Genomic DNA, 17325 nt, shown 5'->3' on the forward strand with positions numbered 1-17325 from the left:
TATGTAAAAATTGCTGCCTCCTAAGATATGTTTTAGCTGCTTGGGTGAGCATCCCAAAAGAGAAGGGAGGTTCGCTCTCCTATTGAATCAAGAAGACGGACTTAACATTAGGAGATTAATCTTTATTTAGGACAGAAATCATCTCTGCCAACTTTTCCATAATTAGTAGCTCTAGCTGCTTCAGCTAGAAGATTAGTGACATTCATTAAAATGGGCTTCTGTGCCCAGGTGAGCTCTTATTTAAGCTGACTTTAAAAAAACACCAGCTCTCAGAGTAGAACAAAGACACTGAGGCCCTCTGAGCTCAGGCCCCTATGGAAGTAAGTGGAGAAGCAGAAAGCTTGTTTTTCATCAGGTTTAATCCTGGGAGCAGCCTGGCCACACCATCCTCAGGGAGGAGGCAAGATGAGCCACCTCTCTTGCAGTGTCAAAGCTGGCACTGCTGCCGTCACAGAGGATGGATGCCTCTGCCTGTATTCCTGCGCTGTTTCAGGGTGCAAGTTTGGAACAAGCCAAGGGGAAGGCCACTTTGGGCCGCCATCCCTGTACTCAGAGAGCTGGAAATAGAGTAGGGATTCCTCTTCCCTTTGACAACTGAGATATTTTGCTCAGCTCTCCTGGCAGACATGCTTCCACTCTGCAGCGAGCTAAGCGTAGGAAAGAGTATCATGATGGGAGGAGTTGGATGTGAGGTAGGAATGGTGACAATTCTGCCGGAGCCTGCTTTTTAGCTCCCAGTTCTCCTGGACTGCTGCAGCCACTGGGGTTTCTTAGAGTCTAGCTCTAGTGTTCTGAACTGTCAGGAAGTTGCTGATGATCCCGGACACCACCTCAGGCTCGTTCAGGTGCACAAAATGACTCCCAGGCACCTCGACTAGCTGGATGTGCTGGACAGAAGGGACACAAGAAGATGTAGACTGGGAAAGTGGTCCCTCAGGCAAACACTGCTTGCTGTGACACTCATGGGAAGGGGCAGGGGCAAGGGAGGCAGGACAGGAATGGGAGGAGCAGGGAAGATCTAGGTCCAGAGGGCAGTACTAACTTGGGACTTCGGCAGGAGGGGTAAGAAGCGTGAGGGCTGTGCCCTTCAGGACAAGTCACCTACTGGGGGGTGTCCACCAAGGTGAGCTGCTTCCCAGCTGCTGCTCCCAGGTCAGTGGCACATAGAGATGCAGGGATGGTGTTTGCTCTCACCTCTTTGAGGGTAGACTCCAATGCCTCCCGCATGGCTTTCACAAAGTGATTTCTGCTGTGTAACTTGTGTGGTACCAAAAGTCCATCTTGTGATCTGAAAAGCAACAGCAAGGCTCAGTACAGCAGTGTGCCCCCATTTGACTTTGCTGAGGCCCTGGGCAGAAGCAGTGTCCCCAAGACAGTGGCGGGGGGTGTGTGTGTGACAGACCCAACTGTTCTTTCCAGGCTGCTTGTAAGCAGCCAGGTGACAGTGTCATACGTGGTAGTCAGAGCAGCTGTAGCCAGCTTGGCTAAGCAGTTATTTTCTATCACACTATCTGTGTAAAACCTTGGGTGACTGCCTAGTCGTATCAGAGCGGAGACTGGTTAAATATTGTCCTCCCAGGGCTGTCTCCGTAACTGATCTGAGAACATCATTCCCTGCCCCCGTTCTGTCTTCCTCCCTTAACTCTCCTTCCTTACAGTTTCCACCTCTCTCCACTGTCCTTTTTGCCCCTCCATACTGCTGATTTAAACAGGGTGTGCCCTGCTTGGAGGAGGAGGTATGAAGGCAATTTCCCAGGAGAAGCCAGCATTAGACCTCCTGCAGAGCAAAGATCATGCTGTCTCCTACTGTGCTGCAGGTGATGGGACAAGGTGACATCCCAGGCTCAAAGGCATGTACTCTCTGTGGCTTTGAGGACTTGGCCTTACCATGATGTTACATTTCTGGACAAGAAGGAATATCCTTAAGCTCTTATGATACTATAACAGGTCAGTGAAGCCAAAACTGCACCTCATTTCTCAACTACTACCACTTCCTCTTGTTTTCTAGACAGTCTTTTAATAGCAACACACAGGCCAAGGTTGCCAGAGCCTGCACACCTTGCCCTCCAAGGAGATGGGGAAAATACAGAGGAGGACTCACAGAACGAGCTCTGCCCAGGGACAGTTTAACAGCTTGTAGGGCTCTGTGCAAGCCACTGGCCATGGCCCCAGGGCTTCTTGCCCTGGGCACCACAGGGGAGAGCTTGAAGGAGCTCAGTCAGTCCAGGGGCTCCAGGACCAGCTGGAGGAGGTGGAGGCTGCTGTAGTTTCACCTGTTCGCTCAGGTAAGAGGTTCTGGGGTCTGGAGTAGGGGGCAGGCTGGGTTGCTGTCCCTGAGGTAGAGTCAGCTCAGGAGGACAGTAAGTTGGAGTGATGCTGTGGAGGGTCACATATTTGCCAGGATGGCCCCCTGCTGTAGGGTCAATGGGATCATGAAGCCAGGAGCGTGGGGAAGATGGGACAGGACTAGCATTTCCTCCCAGCTTTGCACCAGGGAGACCCAGCCTGAAAGCAGAATGCCAGGCTGGAAGGATGTTCCAGTTTCTCCTGCCTGTTCCAGGAGCCTGCCTAACACAGGGCAGTGGTGGGAAACTGGAAAATACTTCTCATATGTGAGGTTGTACTGTTGTGCTAACTGGCCAAAGATCTGGGTGACTACTGTAGAGGGACGGGTAGTGGAGGACTCCTTCTTAGCCTTCATTTCTTCCACCAAGGGAGGCAGCAAGAGCTGGTTTGGCTTATGCCTCACTCACACAATGATGAGAACACGGTCCTGGATCTTCTGCAGGAGCTTCATGCACTGATCCACTGTGAGGGACTCTCGACTCTGCTGCAGGTGCAAAGAGAGGGAAAGTGGCAGAGGTCAGGGACAGCAGCTGAGGGCAGAGGGTATCCCTAAGCCCTCCTGCTCTAGAGGCTCTGAAGGTAGAAGTAGCAGTGGCCCCAAAGCTTCCATGCTGGGACATGATAAGTGTCCAGAGCTGTGCACAGGAGTAGTTGGCTCTGCAAAGGCTCCTTCTGTCCAGCTGCATTCCAGGGCTGCCAACAACACTGCCTGCTGGGATGCAGCACATATGGGAATGATCTCATAGCAGAGAAAAGCTTTAAAAATCCTTTTACTAAAAAGGAGACAGTACACTACCCTGGCTTCCATATCTGGCAGTAGCACAGGTAGAGGAGGCCCTGTTTGCTCAAAAGTGGCACAAAACTATCAAAATATCAAATGTAAAGACTTTGCTCAACTCTTTTCCCCTTCTTATATGGGTCACCTGACAAAGAAGCTGACAGAAAGCATCCATCCATCTGCTGCCTGAAGAGTCATAACAGCAGGAAAATGTGGCCAGAGGCCCTGGGGCAGAAGAACTTCTAAAAAAAAAAATCAGTAACATTTTCCAGTGACTCTGTAAGTTGAGTCAATGATCAAGTGCAGGCTCTTTTAACAGCAGCATTTAAAGGAGACGTGGGAATTAGGGAAGCAGAAAGTAAATGGCTGGGTGAAGGCAGAGCCTGGGCTCACTGAGCAGGCCTCCACTATCTCTGAGTTTTCTGTAAGCTCAGGGCTCAGAAGTAAGAAGAGCAATGCTCACCATACGGGCTCTCATGTCTCTGTTATATACCAGCCCTGGAAAGAAAAACAACAGAAGGTTTTCATGTCTCACAGGAGCAAGAGTTGTTCTGGTTTTCCTCGCTTGTGGGGTCTGTCCAAGACTTTTTGAGATAGGGAAACAGTGTTAATTCAGATTTCTCAATTTTTTCTGATTTATTTTCTTTAGCTGTTCCAGGACTCGAGCACCAATCCCAGTTGCTAAGAATGGAGAGCTCTGCCTCCAGACTTAATTGATCCCATTCAGGCTGTGTAAACTTGTAGCTAGGGCATCCTGTACTCTGCAGAAGACAATGGCTACTGGCACCAGTCCCTTCCCACACCCAATGCTGGCCCAGCACCACGCAGCCCCTTACCAGCCGGTGTCTCAGTTGCTCCTCGCTGCAGCAGGATTGCTCCACCCTCTGCTGTCAGATGGCTGTTCGCTTCTAAGAGCCTGGGGGAGACACGGCAGAGAGATAGTGCTGCTGGAAAAGGGAGGAAGCAAAACAAAAATGACATGACAAGGTGACAGCAAGCTCTCGGGCTGCTTCAGAAAGGAGCGGGATGAAGCAGCAGCTTCTGGCAGCAGAAGCAAAAGGTCTTCCTGAGATTCCACAGGAGGACTTGAAAGAGGAAGTGCAGGGACAGTTTCCCTTTCTCATTCTTTCAGCCATAACTGTCAAGGTGAGGGCAGGCAGCAAATGAAGAGGAAAGATGGGGCCTCACCTCTGCAATGCTGCTTCAGGGCTCCGTGCTTTGGGAGTTTGCTCCTTTGCCTCTAGACTCAGTAACCTGTCAATCACCCTCCGTTTAGATTTCAGCCATGCCTCAGTGTCCTGAAACACAGAGAGGGAGAGGAGTAACCCCTCTCTTCTGAATCATTTTACCCCCTATCAGCTGGTAGAAAAAGGAATTTCACCCTTCAACATCCCCCAGAACTGGTACCAGTTATGTATATCCTATTAAAAAATGCCCATTTCTGGAAAAAAGGGAACATCGATACTGCTGTAATGAACTTACTTACTTTTTACCCTTACAACCTTTTCTAACTCTTCCTACCTCACTTCTGAGTTGAGGACAACTGTCTAAAATTTGGTATCTCTGACCCAGGGCTTCTGTCCCACTTCTGCCAACCAAAGTTCCAGCATCTCGTAGCAATGATGGCAAGTTGGGAATGTAGCTTTATGTCCTGCCAGGAACAGAAAAAGAAATCCACCAGTCTTGCACCTAGGTCACCCAACAAGTCACTGGCAAAAAGAAAACCTCAGCTGGCGGCTGCCTGGACAGAGGTTCCACTTCCCTTTGTACACGGGCACGGCACAGACTATTTTGGTGCTAAGGGACTGCATCATATGGAGCACTGCCAAGGGTCCTTCAAGGGCCACCCTAAGTAGGGACCTCAGTTTGTGCAACAAGGAGCAGATCAGTGCCTGCCAAAAGGAAGAGCCTGGGACTTGTATGACCTGCCAGGGACTGGTCACATCAGTGCTTTCTCTGAACAAATGAAGCAAAGAAAAAACCCATCTATTTTTGTATTTAAAAAAAGTGAAGGGAAGGACAAATGAAATCTAACCTCTGGAGCTAGCAGAAAGCCAAGACTTTCCAGCAGGATCAGCTTGTCCACCATCTCAGGATAAAGGAAGCAGAACTGAAGAGAGATGAAACAATAGGAGAAAGAAAAGCTGAGCACTGAGTGATGTCTTTATCCTGCTACATGGAAGAAGGGGTCTGGGAAGAGCTTCTCCTCCCAAGATCCAGGTCCCACACTGTCTGTCTCTTCATTCCTCTCCCATTTATTGTTGCAGCTGCAGAAATCACAAACCCCATGAAGAAATGATGCTTTACTCACCATTCCTGCCACAGCTCCTCCTGCGAAGGAGAGAAGGGTGCTCAGTTATGCCCAGAACAGCCCCTAGTAACAGAAATTTCCCTTCCCCACAGCAGGAGCAGCCTGAGAAGTAAAAATGCACATTGTACCACAGGACAAAGCCAAAGTACAGGGTAGAGCTCTCCCAGCAGGCAGGCTGCAGGCATAGAGCAGGGCTGTTGGCTTGCTGTATTCCCCATCCTGTGCCATCCCCACCTCCCTCTCAGGCAGCAAAGGCCAAGGAGGAGTTACTAGTTAAAAGGGTATGGTGTGCAGGTCCTGTGAGCTGTGGCCAGAGCAGCCTTGGGGAGCAAACCCCATATTGTGTCAAAACCAAATCATGTTCCAAGCACAAAGGGGTGGAGCCTGGAGTCCAGTTCCCCTCAGCAAGCTTTATAGCCCACCGAGATGGGAACTCTGTTCCCAGGCTTTGTGGGGACCAGGAAGGAAGGCTGTGAATTCTCCTTCATAGACCACCTCTCTTTGCCCATCACTGTTCCTTCCTGGGGGTGGGGAAATGCCCACAGCAAGAGTTACCACTGTTTGTACTACAGGGTCTTGAAAGCAGAGGCATTTCAGACAAGGGCGCAGATTTTTGAATCTTTTGAATTTTTTCCTTTTCAAGCAGGAACCTGGTACTTGACACAATATAATAAATATTCTAACCCAGCTCCTAGCAGCATGTCTTGTAAGTTAATTATCTACTCCTATTTCCATGAATCTCACAGCTTACAAGGACAAGAGCCACTTACCCATACTGTGACCCATCAGGGTGAACCGTCTCCACTGCAAGGCTAAGTGGCAACAGACAAAAACAGATAGTGCTGCATTAGAAACCAGAGTAGCAGCATCTTGCTGCTTCTCCACCAACATGGGCCCCTTCTCCCAGGAGGGCTTTTGCACTGCTTAATTGCTTCTTAATCCATAAACTAGGTGGCTAAGTAGGCCGATTTTAAAGAAAAAAATGCATTCACCACTTCATTTTGTTGGTAGTTAAGCCGTGCAGCTCTCAAGCTCTCTGTATGTCAAACAAACTCCAGCAAATTCCCGTTCACTGCCAGACATGAGACTGGCAAGAAGCAGAGCAGCCTAACCAGGCAGCATCTGCTGAAAGAGAGAGACCTTGACAGAGCATCCTGCTGCAGGGTGTTCTGCAAGACAACTGAGGACACAGAACCAGGTCTGCTGCTTTGAGGAAAGTACAATTATTCCATGTGAAAATTCTCTACACCATTTAGCACATCAGGCTCTTCAGTCCATTTTTAGGGCACTCTGAGAGGCTTATAGGAAAATACAGCTTTTTCAGTTCTCCCCATCTGAAATATACCTCACTGAAAGATGAGTTTTACCCTCTGGAACATCAGAGAACTTCTAGAGGTTCTTTGTGTACTGAATAAGGGATGCAAAACTGCATGTGCCACAACCTCCTGCGAGATTAGCATACAGACAGTTACATCAGGAGTTATTAGGAGCACAAGACACTCTGGCTTTCAGATTTCTTTGTATGATACTAAAGCAAGCAGCAAGCTGCCATCAGAGAGAACCAGAAGTCTCCAGCTTACACCTAGCACTGGTTAGAGGTCACTGGCTGCTTACAAAAAGTCAGTCTGGCAACACTGTTTAGTTGCATCCACCACTTCACCACTACTGCTCTTTTTAGTATAGAAACACTTGCTGCCCAGGGCTTACTGTCTCTTCCTCTAGCAAAACAATGAGAAAGCAGGACGCTTATTCAGTCACAAAGCACTGGATAAGTCACAAAACAGGATAAGTAGGGGGAATTGATTCCTTCCTAGCAGTAAATGCTGCCTGCTTGTTGTAAGGAGCAGGAGCAATATAGCTCCCTCTGCACGAGCATCCCCTGAAGGGTCCCTTCAAATACCCACCGTCTGCCACACGGCGCACATCAGTCACATAATCCAGGAAATGGTAGGGGCAGCCGGCAGGTCGGTGGGATGAAAAACCATGGCCAGAAAAATCCATTGCCACATAATAGCAGCCTGAAAGGGAGAGAGTATAAGATGTGCAGCCCTGACACACAATAAGAGCCATCCTGATGAGCCAGACTTACCTCTGGGGAGCAATGGAATGAGCTTGTCAAAGGTGTTGGCATTGTCTAGCCAGCCATGCAAACACAGCACAGGATGTCCCTCCAAGGGTCCCCAGGCCTTGGCTGCCACGTGCCCCCAGGGTACAGGGAACTTCAACTCTGAGAACATGCCCAAAATAGGGTCACCGGAGAGCCACGTGCTTGGGAGTAGGTCCCGGGGGTCTTGTTAATGGTCCAAAGCTCTGAGAAGAATAAAACAAGTCTTTAGTAACTCACCAGCCTCCTGTGGTCTTAATTAGCAGCTTGCTGATTTATAGCTCCCCATTCAACATCCCAAGCTGCCATTCCTGACTGCCTGTTTGGGGAATCCTCCTCCCAGCACGTACTAGCAATGTTCCTAGGAAGAAATAAGCTTTCCCTATGCAGGAGGAGAAAGCCTCCTCTCTGTCTCTGCAGCAGCTGCAACCCGACCAGAAGGCACAGGAGATCTGGCAAGAGGGAACAATGCAGAATTCCCCGTTAGCTGCAGTCAGCCAGGCACCTGTCCTGGACCAGAAAGACGGTTTGGGGAATGCTGCCTCCAATAGTAGACTGTTACCACCTTGGTGTTTCTCACTTGCACCACCAGCCGGCACCTTCGAGAGAGCAGATGGCTCCGTGCCCCACAGCTGCTACCTGCCCGTGCACCCCTCAGGGCCAGGGACTGTGCACGGAACACAGGTCCACAACCGGCCAGGCGAATCTGCTCAACCTCAACCTTGTCTCATTACTGCCGATCTGCCAGGTAATCATGGAGCTACACCTGACCTTTGCTCAACCCCCAGCTCCTGAGTGAACCCCCCAGCACTACCCAGCCTCTGGAGACCCTCCAATAGTGGTTTGAACACTTCTTTACCCACAAGCCCTGGGCCCCCTTACAGACAACCTGACTATTCCCATCCCCAAGTGTCTCATGCCGTATCCTCTATCTCGTGTCTCTACTCCCTTAAATAGCCCCCCGAGACTGCACTGCAATTAAATCACTCTACAGCAAGTCCTTCCTGAGCCCATATCTCTCTAACGCATGAGGACAGAGGGGTTAGACTGAGAGGGGAGGCTGCTGTCAGGGCCCTGATGGTCCCAATCAGCCAAACCTGGGGCTCTCCATGACCCTATTTAAGCTCAGCCCAGGACCAGCCTCAGCAGTGCTGCAGGAGTGCCAGCCTCCACCAACAGCACCTCCCTCAGGAACGTGGCCATGCCTGCTGATCAAGGGGCTGTGTCTGATTCCAGCTGCCCTCGCCGGGCCAGATCCTGACAACCAACCGCGGGCTGACTTCCCGGTGTGACCGAGGACCTGCCCCTTCCTGATGATCTGGGCTCCCGGCAGAGCCTGATCGCCCTCCCCGGGCAGCCCTGCCTGGGCCCGCGGGGCTTCGGCCCTGGGGTCCCCACGGGCCCGGGCTGGGGCCTCCCCAGGCGGGCAGGAGGCGTCGCTACACCCGGACCTTCGCCTCAGGGCGCCCTGGAGGGCGCGGTCCCGACCCCGGGGAAGGGCTGCCCCGGGACCGACACCTGCTCGGCGCCCAGACCGACCCCGCAACGCTGCGGCCGCCCCTGCCCCGCTCCCCGCGGCCCCCGGCCCCCTCCTACCGCTCCGTGAGGCTGAGCTGAGGCGGCGGCAGCAGGGCCCGGCCCGGCGGCAGAACAGGGCGGGCCGGCCCGGCTGCACCGCCCCGCTCCCCTCCCCGCGGCAACCCGGCCTCTGCCCCCGCCTGTGTTTGGATCAGGCTCAGCGAGAGTAACCAGAACTTAGCGAGGTCTGTGGGGTCTGAAGCTGAAAACAACCTCCTGGGCATGATAGGGAGGAATCAAAATCAGGGAGGTACGGCTGCGTCTCTGACTACCTTCAGAAGACACATTACTGACAATAGAAACTGCCTGTACTGTGGTGACACAGTGTGAGATGTTTTAACTGTGACCCAGGACTTCATAATGACATCAAACAGGCTCAGTGCTTGACACCGACACTGAACTTCTGTCGCTCTCTGATAGAGAGACTCTTCTGAACTCCTAACACTTGCTGGAATCATGTTGCTCCAGGGACAAGAGTCACCTTCCCATACTGAGACCCATCACAGTGAACTGACTCTACTGCGGGGCCAAGCTGCCACAGATACACAGTGGACAGCACTGCCTTAGCCGCTGTGTTCCTCTTCTGCAAAAACAGACCCCTCTCACGTGGAGAGGTTTCTATATAGTTTTCCTCCTTGGTTGCCCAGTTGCCCAGAAAGGTGACGGCTGCATGGACCGACTTTCAAGACAGTCAACACCCAGGTATGGCTGTTTGCTGGTGCCTTGCACTCCCTCCAACAGTCAGTCTGCTAGGCCTAATGCAGACCACAACCATTTCTCTTCAGTCAAGGTCTCTGAAGTCAAAGGAAGCAAAGTCAAATTGCGTTGTGAGCAGTGGCACACCTTGCTGAAACAGTTGGAGAGAGCATAATGAATGTCTGTTCGTAGGGAGTCATTTTTATATTGATAATTGAAAGCCCTCTGCTCAGTTCAGCACATCAGTCTCCTAAATTACACAATACATTTTCAGAACAGCCTAAAAAGCTTGAAAGAAACCAGTGTAGAAGCTTACAGCCCTGTTTCTCCTGCCTAGCTCAAACTCATCCTGGCAAAATAGGCTCTGCACCACGGCAGTTGAAAGATAACCTTGGGGACCCATTACTGAGAAGAAATAAGAGTGCTATGCAGCTCACAGCCTCCCCTCCAGGTGAGCCATTAGAAAGGAAATCAGAACATGAATTTTTACAGGTTTGGAAAGTCCAGTGTATTGCTTTTTCTTAGGCTCTATGGTGGAGGAGTGGGAAAGCAGACTACAAGTGCTGGGGAGACTACAAGAGGGAGAGAGGCCACAGTACCTTCTATAGTTTCTTTCCTGCAACTGTCAGAGGTGGGTGGCTGATTACAAAAGGTGAAAAGTGAGAGACAGTTTGGCAGAACAGATTTGTGGAATGAACTCAATAATCAATCACTGCAGCTGTTAGCAGAGGGCATGGCCCTCCTGTGCATTGTAGGAATTTCTTCAAAAGAAGCCATCAGAAGGCAGTGTAATTGTTAGGCAGTGGCTGCTGCTAGGCTTGTGTTTCTTCAGCCTGTGGCATGACTCTTGAGGAACAGGACCCCGTGTCATGAGCAGGAGTTATGCAGACTCTTTGCACAAACCTCAGAGGTTGATGGAAAAACAGGCCATGGCCAGGAAAATCCATTGCCACTCATGAGCCGGATCTGCTTCTGGGGAGCAGTGAAATGAGCCTGTTGAAGGTGGTGGCATTGTCCAGCCAGCCATGCAAGCACAACACAGGTTATCCCCAGGCCTCAGCTGCCACCTGTGTTTGGGGCATTGGGAACTTCACCTCTGAGAACTTGTACCCACAAGCAACATCCTCTGAGTGCTAAATGCTGGAGCTGGTCCCAGGGAGCTTGTTAACAGCCAAGAGTTCTGGACAGAACTTGTAGGTAGGTGGTAGTTATCTGTCAGTCCTAACCTCTACCTAATACCAGTTTTTGGACACAAGCCTTGTTTGGGATAATCCTGGTGTAAATGCTTGACCTGGTGGTATATGCATCACCACCCATAGGTCTTGGACTCTCTCCTCCACCACGTTGGGCTCTCTCCCCGACTGCAGCAGCCAGTAGGATCTGGTCTCTCATTGCTTTGGGTCACAGAGATGACTCTGGGGCTCAGGTGGAAATAATGCATTCTCTAGTGAATGCATTCTCTAAGACTCCTGTGACCTGCATCCTAAATCGCTTCTGGTAGGAGGCTCCATAAGCAGTCACCTCAGGGAAAAGGAAAAATTCCTCACAGAAATTATCAGGAATAAGTGATTTCTGATAGAGCTCCAAGTGGAGGAAGTTGCACTGGGATGTTCCCCTCCGTGGCAGGACTGTCATCCTATTAACCAAAGACAGATTGTGGAGTTGTCCTCCAGGTCCCTCATGCCTTCTCTAGCAATGTTACTCACCCCTCTGACAGAGCAGCCCAGCATCTCACAAGAGTGTGCATCTGCCCCTGCACAGCCTGGAAAACCAAGCCCCAAGGGAAGGGCCCTATGTAGGATGCACGGCAGAATTTGGATGGCTCACAGAATTCATTCTGCTGCATCTACTTCTACGAAGTGCTGCAGGCTGCTGCAGTGGAACTGTTGCCTGTGGAGGACCAAATTAGACTCCATCTGGAAAGGTGCTGAGGCGTTGGCTGGGCTGCACTGGGCTGGTGGTAAGAAAGGCTGGTTTTGCATAAAGAACTGGGAGTTAGTTTGAGATATCTCATGTGCTTAGCAAAGGATAATTTAACCTCTATATCCTTGCAAAGGAGCAGGAGACCTGCAAAGATGAACTCTGGGGCACGCAAAGCTGTTATGTTCCACTGACTTGCAATAGCATTGATCAGTTTGTGCTTGTTGCAGATCTGGTGAGGAAACTTTAAGACAGCAGATTGATTGCTACCAGGGGACAAATTCCCCATAGCTGGTTGGATTCAAGCACTGAAGTACTGACATATTGATCTATTTATGTTGATTTATTAGTAATAGCCCTGTACCCCAAATCCTCTTGTGCAAGTAAAAAAACCCCACACTATTGCTAGCTTAACTGATTTCTTTCAGAGGATATATATAGGACACACCTCTATATAAAGCCCCACATTGTGAGCATACGCTGCAATCTGTAGTGGGCAGGATAATCAAAGTGATCACAGGGCAACATGTTATCATGCAACCAGCTCCAACATGCTGGCTCACATCCACAAATCTTGCTTGCCTTGGAGATGGTCCCAAGAAATCTTAAGAGTTTAAGTGGGCTGCCCATGTGGGAAGAGCTGAGTAGGATATGAACATCCTGATACCGCTGGGCTCTGTTTGACAGCAGCAGATCCATCCAGGTACTTCGTGTGGTGTATTTTTTTCTTTGGTTTTCCTTAATTTCTTGTTGAATTTCATTTATGTGAATTTCTGAATGACTGAAAAAGCCACTGACATATTAAGAGCAAAAAAAGCTGTGATGGTTTCAGCTGGTTTCTCTTCCCTTGCTCCAGTCCTGTTGTGCTCCTTGTTCCAGAGCTCTCCAGCTGTGCAGAAAGTGGGAGAGACATATAGATGCTGGCTCCCACCCCCCACAGTCTGAGGCCAATATGATAGTTTAAATGGAAATCTTTGTTTTAAGCCAAGCTATGAGTGGTTGAAAAAGTGGAGTACCTCTACTCCAGAGATTAACCTGCAGCATAATTTGGATAGTGGGGCTGCTGGAGTGTTAAATCCTCCACACATGATCCACCAGCATTCAGCTGGAAGCAGCCCTAGGCACACACCATGCATCAGGTCCAAGTGGTGCACATTTGCATCACTTCATTTGCAACTAATGAAATAGCTAGAAACATTTATTGCATATAAATTATATATGAGCACCTATCATACAAATAAACTCTTTCCAGTCTCAGCTTTCCATTTCCTCATTAATCACAAAGTCTATTACATTTGGGACAGATTCAGGAGTGTCTGCTGGTTCCCATCCCCGGGCCTGTTTTGGTTAACTCAAGAGGTGAGCTACTCTCCAGATCTCTACAAAGCCCTTTAGAGTATGCACCTATTCTAATGTATGAAGTGGTAGGAGAAGCAGAGAAGTTTCTCTCCAGCTCTTGTCTAGAATTAAACTTCTTTCACTTGGAAAATCTGGCAGATTCCCCATAGGCTGAGATGAAATAATAGCAAAAACCATAAGTAATCTGACACTTGTAATTACAGGCCTACCAGCTCCTTATTGACCTCAGAATAAGGAAATAGCACATACTAGGATCATTTAAAAACAAGGGAAGAGTTCTAGTTAACAGTAAGTCTCATGTGTTTATGGAAAAGAATTCATAAAACTGCTTGGGAACTTTTTGAGATGTAAGTTATAGGTTTGGGTTATGGATTTGACTGACAAATGTAAAAGCTGTTGAAGTAACAGGGTTCTAGCAAGGAAACTGACACAGTCTTACACTGTATTTTGATTTTTAGAAAACAAGAATGATACAAAATCAACACATTTTGTAGTAATAATTGATTAGATAGTGAGTGTCAAAATGTTGAAGTTGATACAAGCATGTAACGGGTGTTTTTGAAACAGCCCAATGGTGAGTTGCTCCACCCAACCCACACTTTTGGTCTGGCAGCTCTGTTTGTGGAAGTGACTCTGGCGAAGGATTGACTCACCATGTAGGAGCAGCTGAGTGTGAGCTCCCAGTGCAGTCAGAAAGGCTAATTCCATTCCAGATGTATAAGCAGGGAATGCAGAACAGGTGTAATGAGATTATATTGCAGGAGATTATATTGTGTCTGCTAATTCCATGGATGTGATTAGTGGTGTGAAAGAATTCCCAGTTTTGACATCTATGATTCAATGAAGAAGGTAACAAGTTGGAGAGGCTTCCTGCAAGAACTCTAAGCCCTGTTAAGGAGTTGGAAGACATCTTATGGGGGATAAGCATTTAGGACCGTTATGATCAAAGCCTAAGTATACCTATGTAGTGTTACATTTTTGCTCCTCCAATTGCCACACTGCCTAACGATGGTACAAGAAAAAAACGGTCTAGAGATGAGGTGTGCATTTTATAATGGAGAAAAGAGTTAAATACTTGAGCAGTTTACTTAGGGTGCTGGCAGCTTCCCAAACACTGGCAGTTTTTTAATGAAGATGGGATGTTTAACAAAACAACAATGATTAATGTGACAGAGTCCTTTGTCCTGTGATCATCTGGAAAGCAGAATGGTCTGGAAATTCGTCTAGTGCAACAGACACTGCTATCAGATGGTACTAGCCTGCAGTGCTTCTCCTACAACTGCTCCCAAAATTATAGCCCTTGCATTTTATGTAATTTTATTTTATTTAGGGGCTCAATTTCCTCAGCTGAGGAAGCCCCTGCTTCTAGGTCCAGCAATGACTTAGGAACCTTCTGCTGTGGGGTCTGTATCTTGGATTGCTCTCTGTGCTCCTCTGGGGTGGCCTCTCATGGCTGTTTTTGTCTACTTTGGAGAAATGCCTGAAGTGAGTGAACTCAGTGCCTGTGTCCTGTGAGTGGGGTTCAGCATCACCACCCATCTCAGTCTGAGGGGACAAATCTGGGGAAGCATGGGCAGGACTGAGGCTACGTGATCCAAGTGAAGGATTCTGAATGGAAGGATTTGGGCAAGGTCCACCAATTTTGGACAACTCTCTACGAACACATCCTGAAAATGCGGGATAACAAGGGGAGGCAATAGGCCTCAATGACACAGTGAAATCCTTAACTGAACTTCTACCTCCATGTCTGGTGGGCAGCAGTGTTAGGAGGAGTTAACCTTAGTCTGTCATGGATTTATGGGGCCACAAAGCCCCAGGGAGCTCACACCTGAGTCCCTTGGTGCAGCGAGCTGGTTCCTCATTTCCTCTGTCCTGGCTCATCCTGTTACTGCTCTAGTGTATTTGACATACGGGGCAGATTCAGAGATGAGGGAGCAGTTTGCCATGCAGTTATAAAAGACTGTTTTCTCTGCAGCTGCTTAAATCTGACCTAAATACCTTCCAGATTATGCAGCCTGGTGCTTTGTTTCAAAACCTAGAAGGTCGCTGTCTGCTGGGTCTTCCTCCCTCAAGTGAACCGGGGGCATGTACTGGCAACGAGCGAGAACTCGTGTTCTGCCGCGGCTATGGGGGAAAGCCAGAACAGCAGAGGGTGTTGCGATCTGGAACGAAGGCGCAGCGGTGTGCGGGGTGCCCACCCTCCAGCCCTCCGCGATGCGCAGCGGCGCTGGGCAGGGGAGCGCTGCAGCGCCGTGCTGGCAGCCTGCGAGCAGCGGCACAAGGCTCCCCGCAGCCGCGCGGGGTCACTTCGCTCTGGGCAGCCCCTGCACCTTCGCTTTCCTGGAAAGCAGCTTCTCTTCGTTACTGAGAAGAGCCCTGCTCTGGCAGGAGAAGGAGGGGCCTGGCCACCGCTTCACGCAAAGGGGCCACTACTTGTGCTAATTTTTCTCATAACAGTGGAACTAATACAGCATCTGCTCCCTGGAAACCACAGAAAGCTGTTTTTGTTTGTTGGGGGTTTTTGTGTGAGTTTGTTTTTTTTTTTTTCCCTGGGGGGAGCAGAGGGAGGGGGCTGGGGGATTTTCCTGTGTTGTTTTTGTCCTCCTGGCTTTCTCTTTTTCTGTTGTTGCTTGGTTGGTTCTTTTTTTTCTTCTTAGTGCTTTGCTGTTATCACCTCCTAAAAGGAGGCTTTTAGCAAGTTAAGAGAGGGACCGCCTAGAAAGGGAAGGAAGGGTCAAAAGGGAAAAACAAACGAAGAATGAATGCTTTTACATTTTGTACTGTTTGCAGGATGGACTTGCAGCACATCAGGAGATGATGGCAGTCATTTCCTACCCACTCCCCAAGCATCCTTCCATCCTCCTCTCTGTACAAAATCTCATGAATTGCCTGCATGACCTCTCATGCCAGGGTACCTAGGCCTGCACTGTGCTTTCTTCTCTCCCTTTCCTTTCCTACTTGGCAGGAACCCCCCAGGTTATGTCTGAGCCACTTGGTCAGCTCCATCCTCACGGGAGCTTCACTTCCCACTCACATCCCAGCCAGAAAGCCAATGTCCACACCAGAGCACAACACCACATTTGGGTCTGGCTGGAGGCCCAGTAAGGTACCGAGATCCTAAGTAATTGGTCACCTGTCATCTGGAAATGATGCTCCAGCCCCAGCTGAGCTTCCATTCACAGGTTTGCTGGCTGAAGGGCAAGGCAGTACTGACATATGTAACACATTACCCATCTCTCCTCTCCTGTGCCCTCCATATTCTCCTTTTTTTTTTTTCTATATCGCTTTTCCTTTCTGCTGCAGATTTTCAGTGCTTCATTATTTCCACCCTAGTTCTTTCACCTCTCCCCTCCTCTGGGCCAATGTTTGACTTTTTCTTTCCCAGAAAACCATCTCTATTCAGTAGTTTGCAGTGACCTGCTCCAAAATACCTTTCTTCTTCCCACACACCCCAAACTGACAGGAGTAAATAGGCAGATTGTAGCTCTTTCTACCTTATGCAGGCTGTAAGGAATCTGCACGCTGAGAAGGAGCAAAGCTATTAGAGTGTTACTGGCTCTTGGGCTGTTGGATATCAACATCTTATAACTTACCGAGACTTGGGGTTCACTGAAGAACAAGCAGAGAAATGCTACAAAGTAGAACTATGATCCAAAGGAAGAATGAACTCAGACCTACTGCCCTCGGCAGTGGGACTTCAAACATAACTCTGGAAATGGTTCATTTTGTCAGCAACTCTACCAATTAATGCTTTCATGTTTCTTAAAGTTTTAGTATTGGGGATAGTGAAAGTATATGTATCCTTAGGCAGAGGAAAAAATGAGGGGTAGGATAAAACCTGTAAATCCCAAGAACAAATCCTGGTGCCTTCTTGGGAGCTATTCCTCACCATGCTGTCATCAGCATCCTGGGCATATCAGAACCCCTGTCTTTAGGATGGATCCAGCTTTCTCGAGCCAGATACTAGTGGGCAGTGTTCAAAGTGGGTTGCTCATAGCAGGACCATTAGCCTGCCTGTATCCTCACGGTCATTACACAAGGCCTTTCAAGCTAGTATCCATGCCCTGAAAGCAGTTGGGGAAAAAATAATCAATCTAGCGGTGTGACCATGGGTAGTCTCTTGGTTATAAGGAATTTACTCGTATTACTTTTTCCTTAAGAAAGCTCACCAAAAGACAGGATTTGTTTTTCCCCTTAAACACATCCAAGCTTGGTTTCAGGCTTGCAGGAAGA

The 17325-nt window shown here is 49.1% G+C and overlaps 2 protein-coding genes across 3 annotated transcripts in view; one reads left to right on the plus strand and one right to left on the minus strand.

Moving 5' to 3' along the window:
- Window positions 1–101: 101 nt before the first annotated feature.
- Window positions 102–9203, minus strand: SERHL2 (serine hydrolase like 2). 2 transcript variants are annotated; one of them, XM_051784166.1, is made up of 12 exons: window positions 9136–9203; window positions 7525–7745; window positions 7340–7453; window positions 6206–6247; window positions 5436–5455; window positions 5160–5234; window positions 4313–4422; window positions 3961–4040; window positions 3588–3622; window positions 2754–2830; window positions 1195–1288; window positions 102–887 (listed from the first exon to the last, which is right to left on the minus strand). In XM_051784166.1, the coding sequence occupies exons 2-12, from the start codon at window positions 7670–7672 to the stop codon at window positions 771–773; spliced, it is 912 nt and encodes a 303-aa protein (XP_051640126.1). In that variant the 5' UTR covers window positions 7673–7745; window positions 9136–9203; the 3' UTR covers window positions 102–770. The 2 variants fall into 2 exon arrangements, with proteins under 2 accessions (XP_051640126.1, XP_051640127.1); XM_051784167.1 differs by lacking the exon at window positions 6206–6247.
- LOC127469602 (suppressor of cytokine signaling 1-like) overlaps window positions 7754–17325 on the plus strand; it is a 29568-nt gene continuing 19996 nt past the window's right edge. The window contains exon 1 of the mRNA XM_051784173.1: window positions 7754–11773. The gene's annotated coding sequence lies outside the window, so the exon portion shown is untranslated. The remainder of the gene's footprint in view (window positions 11774–17325) is intronic.

The sequence above is a fragment of the Manacus candei genome, unplaced genomic scaffold, assembly GCF_025592945.1.
Source record: "Manacus candei isolate 608988 ecotype Guabito, Panama unplaced genomic scaffold, ASM2559294v1 h1tg000018l, whole genome shotgun sequence".
Taxonomy (NCBI): domain Eukaryota; kingdom Metazoa; phylum Chordata; class Aves; order Passeriformes; family Pipridae; genus Manacus; species Manacus candei.

What these genes read in the sequence shown, in the direction of transcription:
- SERHL2 (XM_051784166.1), bottom strand. Translation starts at nt 7,672, where the DNA reads ATGTTCTCAGAGTTGAAGTTCCCTGTACCCTGGGGGCACGTGGCAGCC. An exon ending in TGTGCGCCGTGTGGCAGACG is followed by an intron (nt 6,248 to 7,339) that starts GTGGGTATTTGA and finishes GTTGCCACTTAG; the next exon opens with CCTTGCAGTGGAGACGGTTC. An exon ending in GAGACATGAGAGCCCGTATG is followed by an intron (nt 2,831 to 3,587) that starts GTGAGCATTGCT and finishes TTGCACCTGCAG; the next exon opens with CAGAGTCGAGAGTCCCTCAC.